This window comes from Diaporthe batatas (assembly GCF_019321695.1).
Source record: "Diaporthe batatas strain CRI 302-4 chromosome Unknown Contig00001, whole genome shotgun sequence".
Lineage (NCBI taxonomy): Eukaryota > Fungi > Ascomycota > Sordariomycetes > Diaporthales > Diaporthaceae > Diaporthe > Diaporthe batatas.
The window spans coordinates 491,620-502,001 of record NW_025408548.1 but is presented as its reverse complement, the minus strand read 5'-3'; the positions used below and the strand labels follow the sequence as shown (position 1 = coordinate 502,001).

General features: G+C 54.3%; 3 protein-coding genes across 3 annotated transcripts; 1 reads left to right on the top strand and 2 right to left on the bottom strand.

The window, feature by feature from the left end:
* Window positions 1-410: 410 nt before the first annotated feature.
* Window positions 411-4,792, top strand: KVR01_000488 (uncharacterized protein). The gene is made up of 3 exons (XM_044786271.1): window positions 411-1,472; window positions 1,527-3,655; window positions 3,718-4,792. The coding sequence occupies exons 1-3, from the start codon at window positions 671-673 to the stop codon at window positions 4,711-4,713; spliced, it is 3,927 nt and encodes a 1,308-aa protein (XP_044650437.1). The 5' UTR covers window positions 411-670; the 3' UTR covers window positions 4,714-4,792.
* A 158-nt stretch (window positions 4,793-4,950) lies between these two features.
* Window positions 4,951-6,926, bottom strand: KVR01_000536 (uncharacterized protein; the record flags this gene model as incomplete). Its single annotated transcript, XM_044782160.1, has 7 exons — window positions 4,951-5,304; window positions 5,377-5,939; window positions 5,988-6,314; window positions 6,378-6,437; window positions 6,494-6,543; window positions 6,653-6,765; window positions 6,840-6,926. 7 exons carry the CDS (start codon window positions 6,924-6,926, stop codon window positions 4,951-4,953), a joined length of 1,554 nt encoding a protein of 517 aa, XP_044650485.1.
* Window positions 6,927-7,436: 510 nt separating this feature from the next.
* On the bottom strand, window positions 7,437-8,100 carry KVR01_000679 (uncharacterized protein; the record flags this gene model as incomplete). Its single annotated transcript, XM_044781287.1, has 2 exons — window positions 7,437-7,899; window positions 7,970-8,100. 2 exons carry the CDS (start codon window positions 8,098-8,100, stop codon window positions 7,437-7,439), a joined length of 594 nt encoding a protein of 197 aa, XP_044650628.1.
* Between the last annotated feature and the right edge of the window lie 2,282 nt (window positions 8,101-10,382).

Here is a 10,382-nt window from a genome sequence, read left to right as displayed (position 1 = left end):
AATACACACATGCAGTACCGTAGACCTAAGCGCCGCATATCTATCTACTAGACAAGAGAACAAGGCTTAGGTGGGCTGTTCTTAGTCATATGTAATTAAATGTTTGCGGCGTACAATAGTCGGTGACAGGTTTGATAAGCACAATAGGTGGATGGACGAGACCCAGGTGGCCCAGCACGGCATCTCGGCAGCTCCCACCTGCAACTCGGCGGGAGCAGATGATCATCCCTTTCTAAAATGACCACACCGATCGGCGTTAGTGTGGATCGCCTCCCGGGTCAGATGGGTCAGATGCGCCTCAGCGGACTCAGCAGGTTAAGCTCCTGCGCGCCGGCTCCTGAGGAGCTGCCTAGGCAAACAAGCCCCGGCATTTCCTCACCGAAGGATTGGCGCGTCGTGGCTTCGTGACCCTCCATTCCGGGGGCGCAGTCTCGGGGCATGTCAGACTGGAGCCTACAGCCCTTTGTCGCCTGAGGGCTCGTGAGGTAATAGATAGACTGCCTGGTAATTTTTCTCTAGGCTCCGCGATCCCGGTCTTATTTTTTGACTCTCAAAGTTTCGAGCCTCCTGTTTTTCTGTCTCTATCGTCGTCGTTGGCGGAAGAGATGTTACAGCCACACCCACACCGCAGCCGTGATTTTCCCGCACGCGCGCTTAGCAGCATTTGAAAATGGATCGTCGGCCCCTCGTCTCGCAGGGCCAATCCGACACGTCTGTGCCAGCGTCTGTACCCGCAGATGTGGCAGACGCACTCGATGACTCGAGACTCGAGGACGAACTCAGAGACTCCCCAGAGCGCATTTCATCAGACCCCCTCCCATCCAGGCCAGTGTTTCCAACCCCTCAGTCGACCCCCGGCCCGAGCTCAGCCAAGGACAAGCTGGCTGCAGTGCGCGTCAGCGAGCATGAGGCGTCCAACCGGACGAGCATGTCCCACTGGGACCCCGAGCCGGGATTCGCACACGTCGACGGAGAGGTCGGCGGCGTAGGCTACAATGAGACTAAGGTCGATATCATCACCGTCCCTTGTCCGGGCGCAGACCCTGTTGAGACATGGACCCGGGATCCCCTCCCGGACAACTTCTTCGGCGAGCCTGGCCACGAGGACGTGATACCCCAGTCCACAATCAAGGAGCTGGCTGGCGATGCCATCCTGTCGCCTGGTATCGGCGGCAACTTTCCCAGGGCGGCTCACCTGTGGGTCAGACAGGGCATCCGCCGCTATGCGAACACGGCGAGGGTCTTGCTTTACAGGCACCGTGAGCTCACTGACAGCACCACGCTCGAGGGACTCGCAAGAGATCTGTTGGAGAATGTGTTCAAACGGCGCCAACGGCAGCATGTGTCCCGGCCCCTCTTCTTCATCGCGCACAGCATTGGTGGCCTGGTGGTCAAGAAGGCTCTGCTCATGGCAAGCAAGGATGAAAAGTTCCGCCCCATTCTGTTCAACTGCCACGGCATCACCTTCTTTGGTAAGGATATCTTTACCCCGTTCATTAGAACATATTCAAAGCTAACACAACCAGCGACACCACACCGCGGATCCAGCTATATGTCTATGAGGCACCTGAGCGAAAGCATCCAGGGACTGCTTCATCTGCAGCGGCCACTGCCGCCGTCTCTGGTAAACGAGATCCGAGTCAGCAACAAGAACCTCATTAAGATGCATGACGAGTTCACAGACGTTGTCAGTGAAATGAGGGTCTGGAGTTTCTACGAGACCATAGACTCCCTGCTCTCTGGCTCCGGCCTAGATTATGCCGACGAGGTCCAGTTCTCGGCTCCGCTGGTTTCCATCAAATCCGCCATTGTGGACGTCAGACACGAGACGATTTACTCAGCTTTGGAGAGCGACCACGCCCACTGTGCATCTTTCGGCGTCACAAACCCTCGAACGCTCGCCACCTATCTGCAGGACCTCGCGGCTGCCATCGCCAAGGCCGAGGCCCTCAGCCAGACTATCCACACGCCGCTGAAGTTGAAGGAGCACGTTAAGGTCGAGCTGATCGGGTTTTACGAGGACCCGGATGCCAGCCTCGAGTCTGACATTCGCCTCTACATTGCCAAATACCATCTCGCAGAGTTCCTCGAGAAGGGACCCGAACTGTGCTTGGAGGAGCGCCTGAGGCGCGTCCCGCGACGGTACGGCGCATCTGGAGCGCAAGATGGGCCCCAGAACCCAGCTAATAGGCCTAATAGCAGCCATGGCGGCGGCCTGAATATCCTGAAGGGCGTGCACAACTTCTTGAAGTCTACTGTTTCTGGGACTAACCAGCAACGGCGGCCAGAATCTCCTGACATCGTGGTCACTCTCCCTTCGGCCAGGCCGACCACGAGCGAGGGGAATTCACCACCTCCAATTGGCAGGCGTCCACATAGTCTAACGCTCCCAGCACTGTCCATGCCTGGGTTCCAGCGTCCTCCAAGCCGAGGTAGTGTTATGACATCAACCACGATGTCAGACCCGACTGACCGGCAAATGGCCCCGGATGAGGACGCAGACACGGAAGAGATCGCTGAGTACCGCGCAAGGGCAGCCTCAGATCACACGGGCTTTGACACAGGGTCCCGATATCAAGCTGATAGACTTGGCAAGGCACCCGCAATGTTGAACTTTACAGCCGGGTTTTCGAGACCGAATGCCGACCGCAGGAAGTTCATGTGGATCCATCTGCCCTTCACAAACCCTCTCTGGGTCAAGGACATTTTTGACACACTATCGGAGACACACCGCCAGGACTTTAGCAAGCTGTTCAACAACGAGAACTGGGTTTCAAAACACGTGCAAGGTCGACACTCGCAGACCCAGCCGTCGTTTGTCAAGCCTGCTGTGCATTACTTTTCTCCCGAATCGGCACCATCTCCTCGACTGTCACACTCAAGCCCCCAGCTTAATTCCGGCCCGTTGCCGACATATCTCTACGTCTACCTCCCTTATCTCCATTTCGACACATACAAGCAAATCATAAGACGCAGAAACATCATGACCCGGAGGCTTGCTCACGGTCGCTCAAGGCCAGTACCCGAGGACATCGCCGACCTCGAGTCCCTCGAAATGCGCGTGATGTGGGAATACATAGGCCATGACCCACCGTTGAACTGTCGTCGGACTTTGGATCAGTTCGGATATCCATCTCTAAAAGACACAAACGCCCGTGATGATGATCAGATGTTGTACAAACTCACTAAACAAAACAACCCACGGCGGCCCTTTGTCGGAAAAACGTGGAGCGACGAAGAAGACATCAAGGCCCTGGTGCAGAGATACTCGGTCGGCACAAAGCGCCTGCACGAGGCTATTGAGAACCAGAAGGAGACTGCAAGCTCTGAATCAGACAGCGAGCACGAGGAGCCGCTCCGTGATGGGAACCTGCTCATGGTTGACCAGCTGTGGCTGTGGGCCATTGATACCACAACACTGACCACCTTCTTCCCGAAACGCGAGTCTCGACCGTCTGAGGGAGCCCTCTTCCAGCAGGCCGATCTGAGGAACAGCATCTACAACGAGCTCAATGGCGATCTCACCGGGAGATGTGAGAACGCACTGGACCTCGCTGCCTTTGTTGCCCTCCATGCTGTCACCGTTCTACTCGATCGATCTTCACACCCCGATCTCGAGATCTTCCGGATCTTCGAGGAAGCCATTGGAATCCTGGTATGATAAGTCCTTCCCATCCCAGATGTACCCCCAAATGACTGACAAGGTATCACCGCCAGACCGAACGCATGACATGGAAGCTCAAGAAATTCCGCATGCAGACCTTCAAGGACGTCGACTCGGAAGAGGAGCAGCTGGCGGAGGCCAGCGCAAAGTCGATCAAGAGGCGGCACAAGCGCGAGATCGAGGAGGCGGAGCGGGAGAACCGCGAGAACACGTCGGCGCTCATGGAGCTGCGCGACATGGAGGACGAGCTCAGGACGCTGATGAAGCTGTTCGAGACGCAGACGACCATGCTCGGCCGGATGCTCGAGATCTACGAGGGCGACGCGCTGAGGGACATGACGCACAACGGCCGCGGGTACCTGCAGGAGGCGCTGGACAGGCTGGCCGAGTACAAGACGCAGGCGGCCGAGATGCTGGACCGGGTCGCGGCCACCAGGGGCGACTACGAGAAGCTCCTCGAGATGGCGCAGCGCCAGGCGCAGGTCGACGACGTGAGGTGGTCGCGGCTGCAGACGGAGCTGGCGAGCTCGCAGAACCTGTCGGTCATGATCTTCACCATCTTCACCGTCATCTTCCTGCCGCTGTCCTTTTTCACCTCGCTCTTCGGCATGAACGTGGTCGAGTGGGACGAGCAGCTGCCCACGATGGCCTTCATCGGCGAGATCAGCCTGCCCATCTCGTTCGTCCTGGTCGTCGTCACCTTCGTGGCGGCCTTCTCGTCCCGCGTGCAGATCTTCTGCGGGCTGGCGTGGCTGCGGCTCAAGCGGCGCTGGGAGGCCTTCAAGGAGGAGACGAGGAAGCTGGAGCCCGAGGCCAGCAGGGAGGCCAAGATGCGGCGGAGGGCGGACAAGGCTCGCGAGGACAGGGAGCGGCGCGAGCGCAAGAACAAGGAACGGAGCTACGACTTCTGGGCGACGGTCCGCCGGCAGAGGACCTGGGCGTCTTATGAGATCCCTGACCTGAACCGGATGCGGTCCCCGACTGGGTTGGATAGTTTTGGGACCGGCGGGGGCAAGAGGCCGACTTGGAAGTCAGGGGGGACAAAGTAATCACATCGGTTCAACCAAATCGCTGATTGTTCTAATATATCACCAATAGAGATTAGATGAATGTAGACCTACCTAAGTACTAGTGGATAGAGATTCCGATAAAGCCATGCAAGCTGAACCGTCTCGTACATAGGCGCAGTATGCAGGGTCGGGCAGAAACTATCCAGAAGGACATTTCAAAGATACACTAGACCTTCTAGGCCGATTTTCTCAATCATTTAGTTCCCGCGGGTCGTTTCATGCCCGTCGAATAGGCTTGAAACGGACCCGAAATGGTGGTCTCTCCCAGAAAGTCATAAATCTAAAGTCCCTGTCGAATGACAACCCATCCTGACCTGACACGGCTTCCAGATCGAATTCCCACAAGACCTTGGCGACAAATAGCCGTATGACAGATAGGGCTATCGGCCCACCGGGGCATCCTCGAGGTCCTTGACTAAAAGGCTTGGATGCCTTGAGATTGTCATCCTTGTATCTCGGGTCGAACCTCGGGTGCTCCGGCGACAACCACCGTCCTGGGCGGAAGCTCAGCGGATCGGTGAAGAATTGCGGGCTTCGTGCTGCAGCAAAGTAGCTGATCTGGCAGGTCACCTGGAGGGGTGCATCTCAGCGAAAGGGTTTCCATGTTTTGCCGTAGCTATGCAGCAGGGCACTGCGACTTACACCTTTGGGGATATATCTGCCGTCCACGATCGCTCCAGGGCTCACTCGCGGCAGCCCGTCGGTAGTCTCTTGATGGAGACGAAGGCTCTCATGCGCGCAAGCCTGAAGGTACTCCAAACCAGCCGTGTTATCGCTGGTGATTGCGTCGTAGTTGGCGATTGCACCCCTGACCTCCTCAACCAGCGCGCCGTAAGCCTCCGGCTCCTTTAGTATGAAAAATATCAGTGAATAGAACTGATTCGCAAGCGGCTGCCAACCTGCCAGAAGAAGTTGTCCCGCGACGTTTTCCAGGTGATATATGTACTTCTTGTCTTCAGGGAGAGGCTTGTCCGCTGGGAAGAGTTGCTCGAAGTAATCCAGGTGCTCGGTCTGGCCTCGGCGCTCGAGGCGGGCCTTGACATCCTCTTGGTTCATCCCAATGAGCTTTGGCATCAACGACCATATGGATGGCGGAATGGTCAAGTACACTAACGGGGCAAGAATGCGGAATTTCCTCGTGATCTGACTCATTGTTAGGAAGAGATTCAGCTTCAAAGTCGCGCTGAGGAGGAGCGAATCTTTCACTGTCTCAAATTAGCATCATGCTAATACAAGGCCTATGGGAGTCTTACTGTCACGCAATTGATTCATCATGAGGCCGTATGTCATGTCGGCAGAGAGGTCCAGCGCCAGCCAATCCGACCAGCATCGTAATTCAGCCCCTTGCTCACCACTCCCCCTTTCTTTCATTCTCTGGACGAACAGGTCTATGTGATGATGGACAGCCTTTTCCTTAGCCTTAAAGTTTCTCGCGCTGAAAGCTGGCGCAAGTTTCTTCGCTGTCTCACGATGTTTGACGGGATCTGTCTCGCCACTGATACCACCATCGCCGGTATCCAAGGCGTCGTACCCGACTTGGACGAAAAGCTCGAGGTTCTTCTCCTGCGCGAGGTATATGTCTGGCATAGCATCCAAGTCAACACTTTAATAGCCTCCGAGGGGTTTCGCAACCGGGAACTCACCTTTGGCTGCTTCGGGCTTCAGGAACACAAGCTCATTGGGAGCAATGCGAACCACATCGCCTTCACAAATGTAAGCCACGGAATCATAAACGAGATGGTATTTCTCTGATGCTTACCATATTGTTTGATGACCTTTTCTATGATCCAAGGGTACTTTCCAGTAATACTACGATTTCGGATGAATTAATTCAAAATAATTTTGATAAACCTATGCGTCTGTTCTGTGAAACAGGGCTGGATCCGGGACGGCCGGCACGGTCTCATTGGAGTATTACCTCGAGTAAGCCCACCAGGCATCGGTGATAGCGGCAAGCTTTGGCCCAGGATATCTAGCAAGAGGGTGAAAGTGGAGATTGTACACGGCTCTGGCTAAGCAGTATGCGACAATCTGCAAGTAGAAATGTGAGGCTCACTTTCACAGCGACAAGACCAAATCTCACTGCGGGGAGGACTGAAGCTCACCAATGCAGCAGCAGCTCCTAAGCACTGGCCGAGCGACAACTTGAAATCCCCGGCCATGTGTTGCCAGCGGTAGTCTTGGGACGCCATGTCCTTGGCAGCAAAGCCCAAAGATGGCCCAGTCGATAGGTTGGTGAAATTGCGAGTGCGTGGGCTACACCACGGTCTTGGCTGAATCTCTTGGTTCGCGGGGTGGGAACGGGACACATTTGTTTGATGGGTCCGCTGGAAGGATTCCTCTAGCGAAATCGTCTAGACCCGAATCGGCCACCAACCGGCTTATGCACTGCCAATAGCTGAGCCTGATAAAATGTAGCAAATTACATTTATCTTGGGATCTTAGCCAGAAAAGTCGGCTAGCATCAATCTGTTGGCTGTTTCCATTTGAACTCAAATTCAAATTAAACGTTATGAACATGGTACATGTACACCATCGAGACTGGAAAAGCATCTATGAGTTCTACAGACAAGAGGGGCCCCTCATACAGTAAAAGGTCGTGTAAACTACCATAGATGTTCTCTATCAAAGTGCCAAATCCGCTTGTGACGCACGGTATCTTTCGACCCTATGGCCTTCCATGGAATTTTGAGCTGACACCGTCAACTGGTCCTATCGCAATAGCAGTAATTGACCTGTAGCTTGTCAGCGTATTCAATAGGGATGTTTGAAGAAGCACCACGTCTTACATTCGTCGGCTTCATAATGGGATTAGACTTGAATATCTCCTCTTGGCTATCGGTCGATGATGGGGCTCCGCTGCGGAGGTCAGCTCGCGTCTGACCCAGACTCCCCAGCCGCATGCTATTTGAATTTGTACTCCTCCCCTCTCCGCAGTAGCGCTGCTGCTGGTAAGGGCCAGACTGCTCGCTGCTGGCATTGCGGAACAGCTGCGGGAACCACCTCCTCAGCAACGGCCGCAGGGCTGGTATACATGCCGCTGTTATGGCCAGGTTGATCTCTATTGCGCTGTAGCTTGGCCCCCATGTGTTGCCGAAGTCGTAGTTGGGGTCCCAGAAGAAGCGAGAGAAGGCAATGACCCTGAGTATTCCAATGATCGTCACGCTGCAATCCAGGAGGACTATGTTAGACTTTGAGAGCTCAATTGCGACAGTGAACGGGCAGTCACACTCACAACCCGCTGGTAAGAAAAATCATGATGACGGTTATCCTTGTTGCAAGGTTGACATTGAGCCCTATGAACGCCCATATTGGTATCGCCAACACTAGGATATCGGTTACAATGGTCATGATGAAAGTGGACATTGCGAAGGCTGCGGCATCTATACTTCGCTGAACCGGCAAGGTACTGTCCCAATAAGCAGCAATGGGAATTGTCTGGAAGATGACCACCAGAAGCGTTGAGATCATTAGACAGACATTAATGGTATTGATGACCTTTGGACGCAAGTCAGTTCTGCAGCTCGACCTCTCAAGTGTGGAAGAGTCGTGTAGGCCGGGTTCAGGGCCAGGGCCTAACAATGTATTGAGCTCACGTATATCGCCCACCTGATTCCAGTTTTGTGTCCTGCAATTCTCAACATGAGAATCAAAGCTGAGGATTTGACCAAAGCCAGGATTGGGTTGTATAGTAGACCCACAACCCACGTCCAAAATAATGCCGGTTGTGGATCGAATGTTTCCGGTATTTCGGAGGCAGAGAAGCCAGCATAGTTGTACTTGAAATCTATCACAGTTTATGCGAATTAGACAGCGGTAATATCTGCTTATCGAGGAACCACTTACAAAAATATGTGACAGGCATAAAGGCGATCGATAATATCTGTCCGACAAGTTATTAGTGAAAGGCGGGGTGCGCCACCGGAGAGATGCCGCTCACCGCAGCTACAGTAATCAGCCAGTCATCTGGAAGGAGGTCAGCGAACTCATGACGAATCGAAGGAAACGGCCCCACGTAACGGTTGGTACTGCTTACCGAGGCCTGTTTGCTTGGCAGAAATCCTGCTGTACATCCGCAAGCCATACATGACGTACGACACGGCTGCGACGAAGTACATCACCGCCAGCATCCTCTGCTGGTGCTGCGTTGTGGGGATGGTGCTGACATCCTGCCAGCGGGGCCGGAGGCTCGGGAGATCGACGGGACCCGCCATGATCCCTGGTTCGTTGAGATAGAGACGCGAAAAGCCTATGAGATGAATCAAAAATAAAAGACAACAAATCAAGCAAGAACCCCCGTCTGAACCAGGGGAACGACAACTCTTGAATGTTATATTTCATGATACGAGCACACAGAGTCGGCGGTCTACTCTACAAAACAAAGGTGTCGTCGGAACACATGATGAAGAGGCTTGAAATTTGATCGAAGCAGAGGTCGAAACCTTATTCCCACAGCGACAAAAGTGCAATGCTCAAGCTGTATTCCGGAAATTTTCGTTTCAAGTGCCACACTTACTCTGAGGAGCAGCGCTTTCCTCCTAAACAGTGTGTCCCTCTTCATTAAGACCTTTCCTCTGGCACTTGTCGGGGTGATGAGTGCCTAGCACTCTTACTGAATCCACTGATCACGCTCCAGAAACCTCGGCCGCATTGTGCAATACAAAGTCGTACGTGAGACACCCTCGCCTTTACTTTAAATCGAGTCTGCAGAGAGTGGGAAATGATCCTGCAAGGCTGTTGGGGAGTTGCCCACCTGGGCGTTCGGAATCCAGATGAGCCACGCGGCATGTCATATGTCATCTGGACCTTGCGAGATGCATCATGGGCCTGCCGGAACGGCTTAGACAATCACGGACCGGAGTTGCTCCCCGTTATTCTTCTCCACCAGCCGAATTATTTACTGTGGATACATATCTCACGGGTGGGCGACCCGGTACCTTAACCGATTGGTCCAATAGACCGTGGCGTGGTGGCCTAGGCAGCCTGGACCAGGGTGGCGTTGGTCGTTTCAGACCGGGAGCGAAGGGACTTGAGTGCTTGCATCGGAAGAAATAAAAGACTGCCCATGCCCGGGGGGATACAGAGCGCGGAACGAAATTGACGGCCCGTATGCAGGCACTATGGGTCCCACAGAAATACAGTACAGGTGCGCTTGACAAGGTGTCTAAGTTTGCAAAGGAATATCTCCATGCTGCGAGTTCTCATGGCTTTTATCCTTCCCCGGTCAGTATTTCCTTGCTGAATCAATCCGCGTAACACATTCCGAGGGCACGTAAACTCGACAGTACTCAAGTTCTTCAGCTTCTGGGCCGAGGTGGCGAGGCGAGGCATCTGACCCGTCACATCTCCGTCACACCCAACGTGCATTCGTGTGGTTCCTTTCCTCAGCCAACAGCATGCTGTCTCCATTTATTTTCACGGGCTCATCGTTGACTTGAGCCGAACAGACGCAATCGCGTGGGGGGCCTTGTCCATCTTTCGGGAATAAGTCAAGCCGTCGGGCCCGTTGTGCCCGTCTGGCCGATGGATGCAAGGGCGAAGCAGGATCGTTCCACTGTGCAACAGAAGCATTACAGATAGCCAGATTAAATTGCTGGCCACCCTACCCCCTACCCCCTCTCTCCGCTTCTTCACGTGCGGACGGACAG

What these genes read in the sequence shown, in the direction of transcription:
- KVR01_000488 (XM_044786271.1), top strand. Translation starts at nt 671, where the DNA reads ATGGATCGTCGGCCCCTCGTCTCGCAGGGCCAATCCGACACGTCTGTG. An exon ending in CCACGGCATCACCTTCTTTG is followed by an intron (nt 1,473 to 1,526) that starts GTAAGGATATCT and finishes TAACACAACCAG; the next exon opens with CGACACCACACCGCGGATCC. An exon ending in AGGAAGCCATTGGAATCCTG is followed by an intron (nt 3,656 to 3,717) that starts GTATGATAAGTC and finishes TATCACCGCCAG; the next exon opens with ACCGAACGCATGACATGGAA.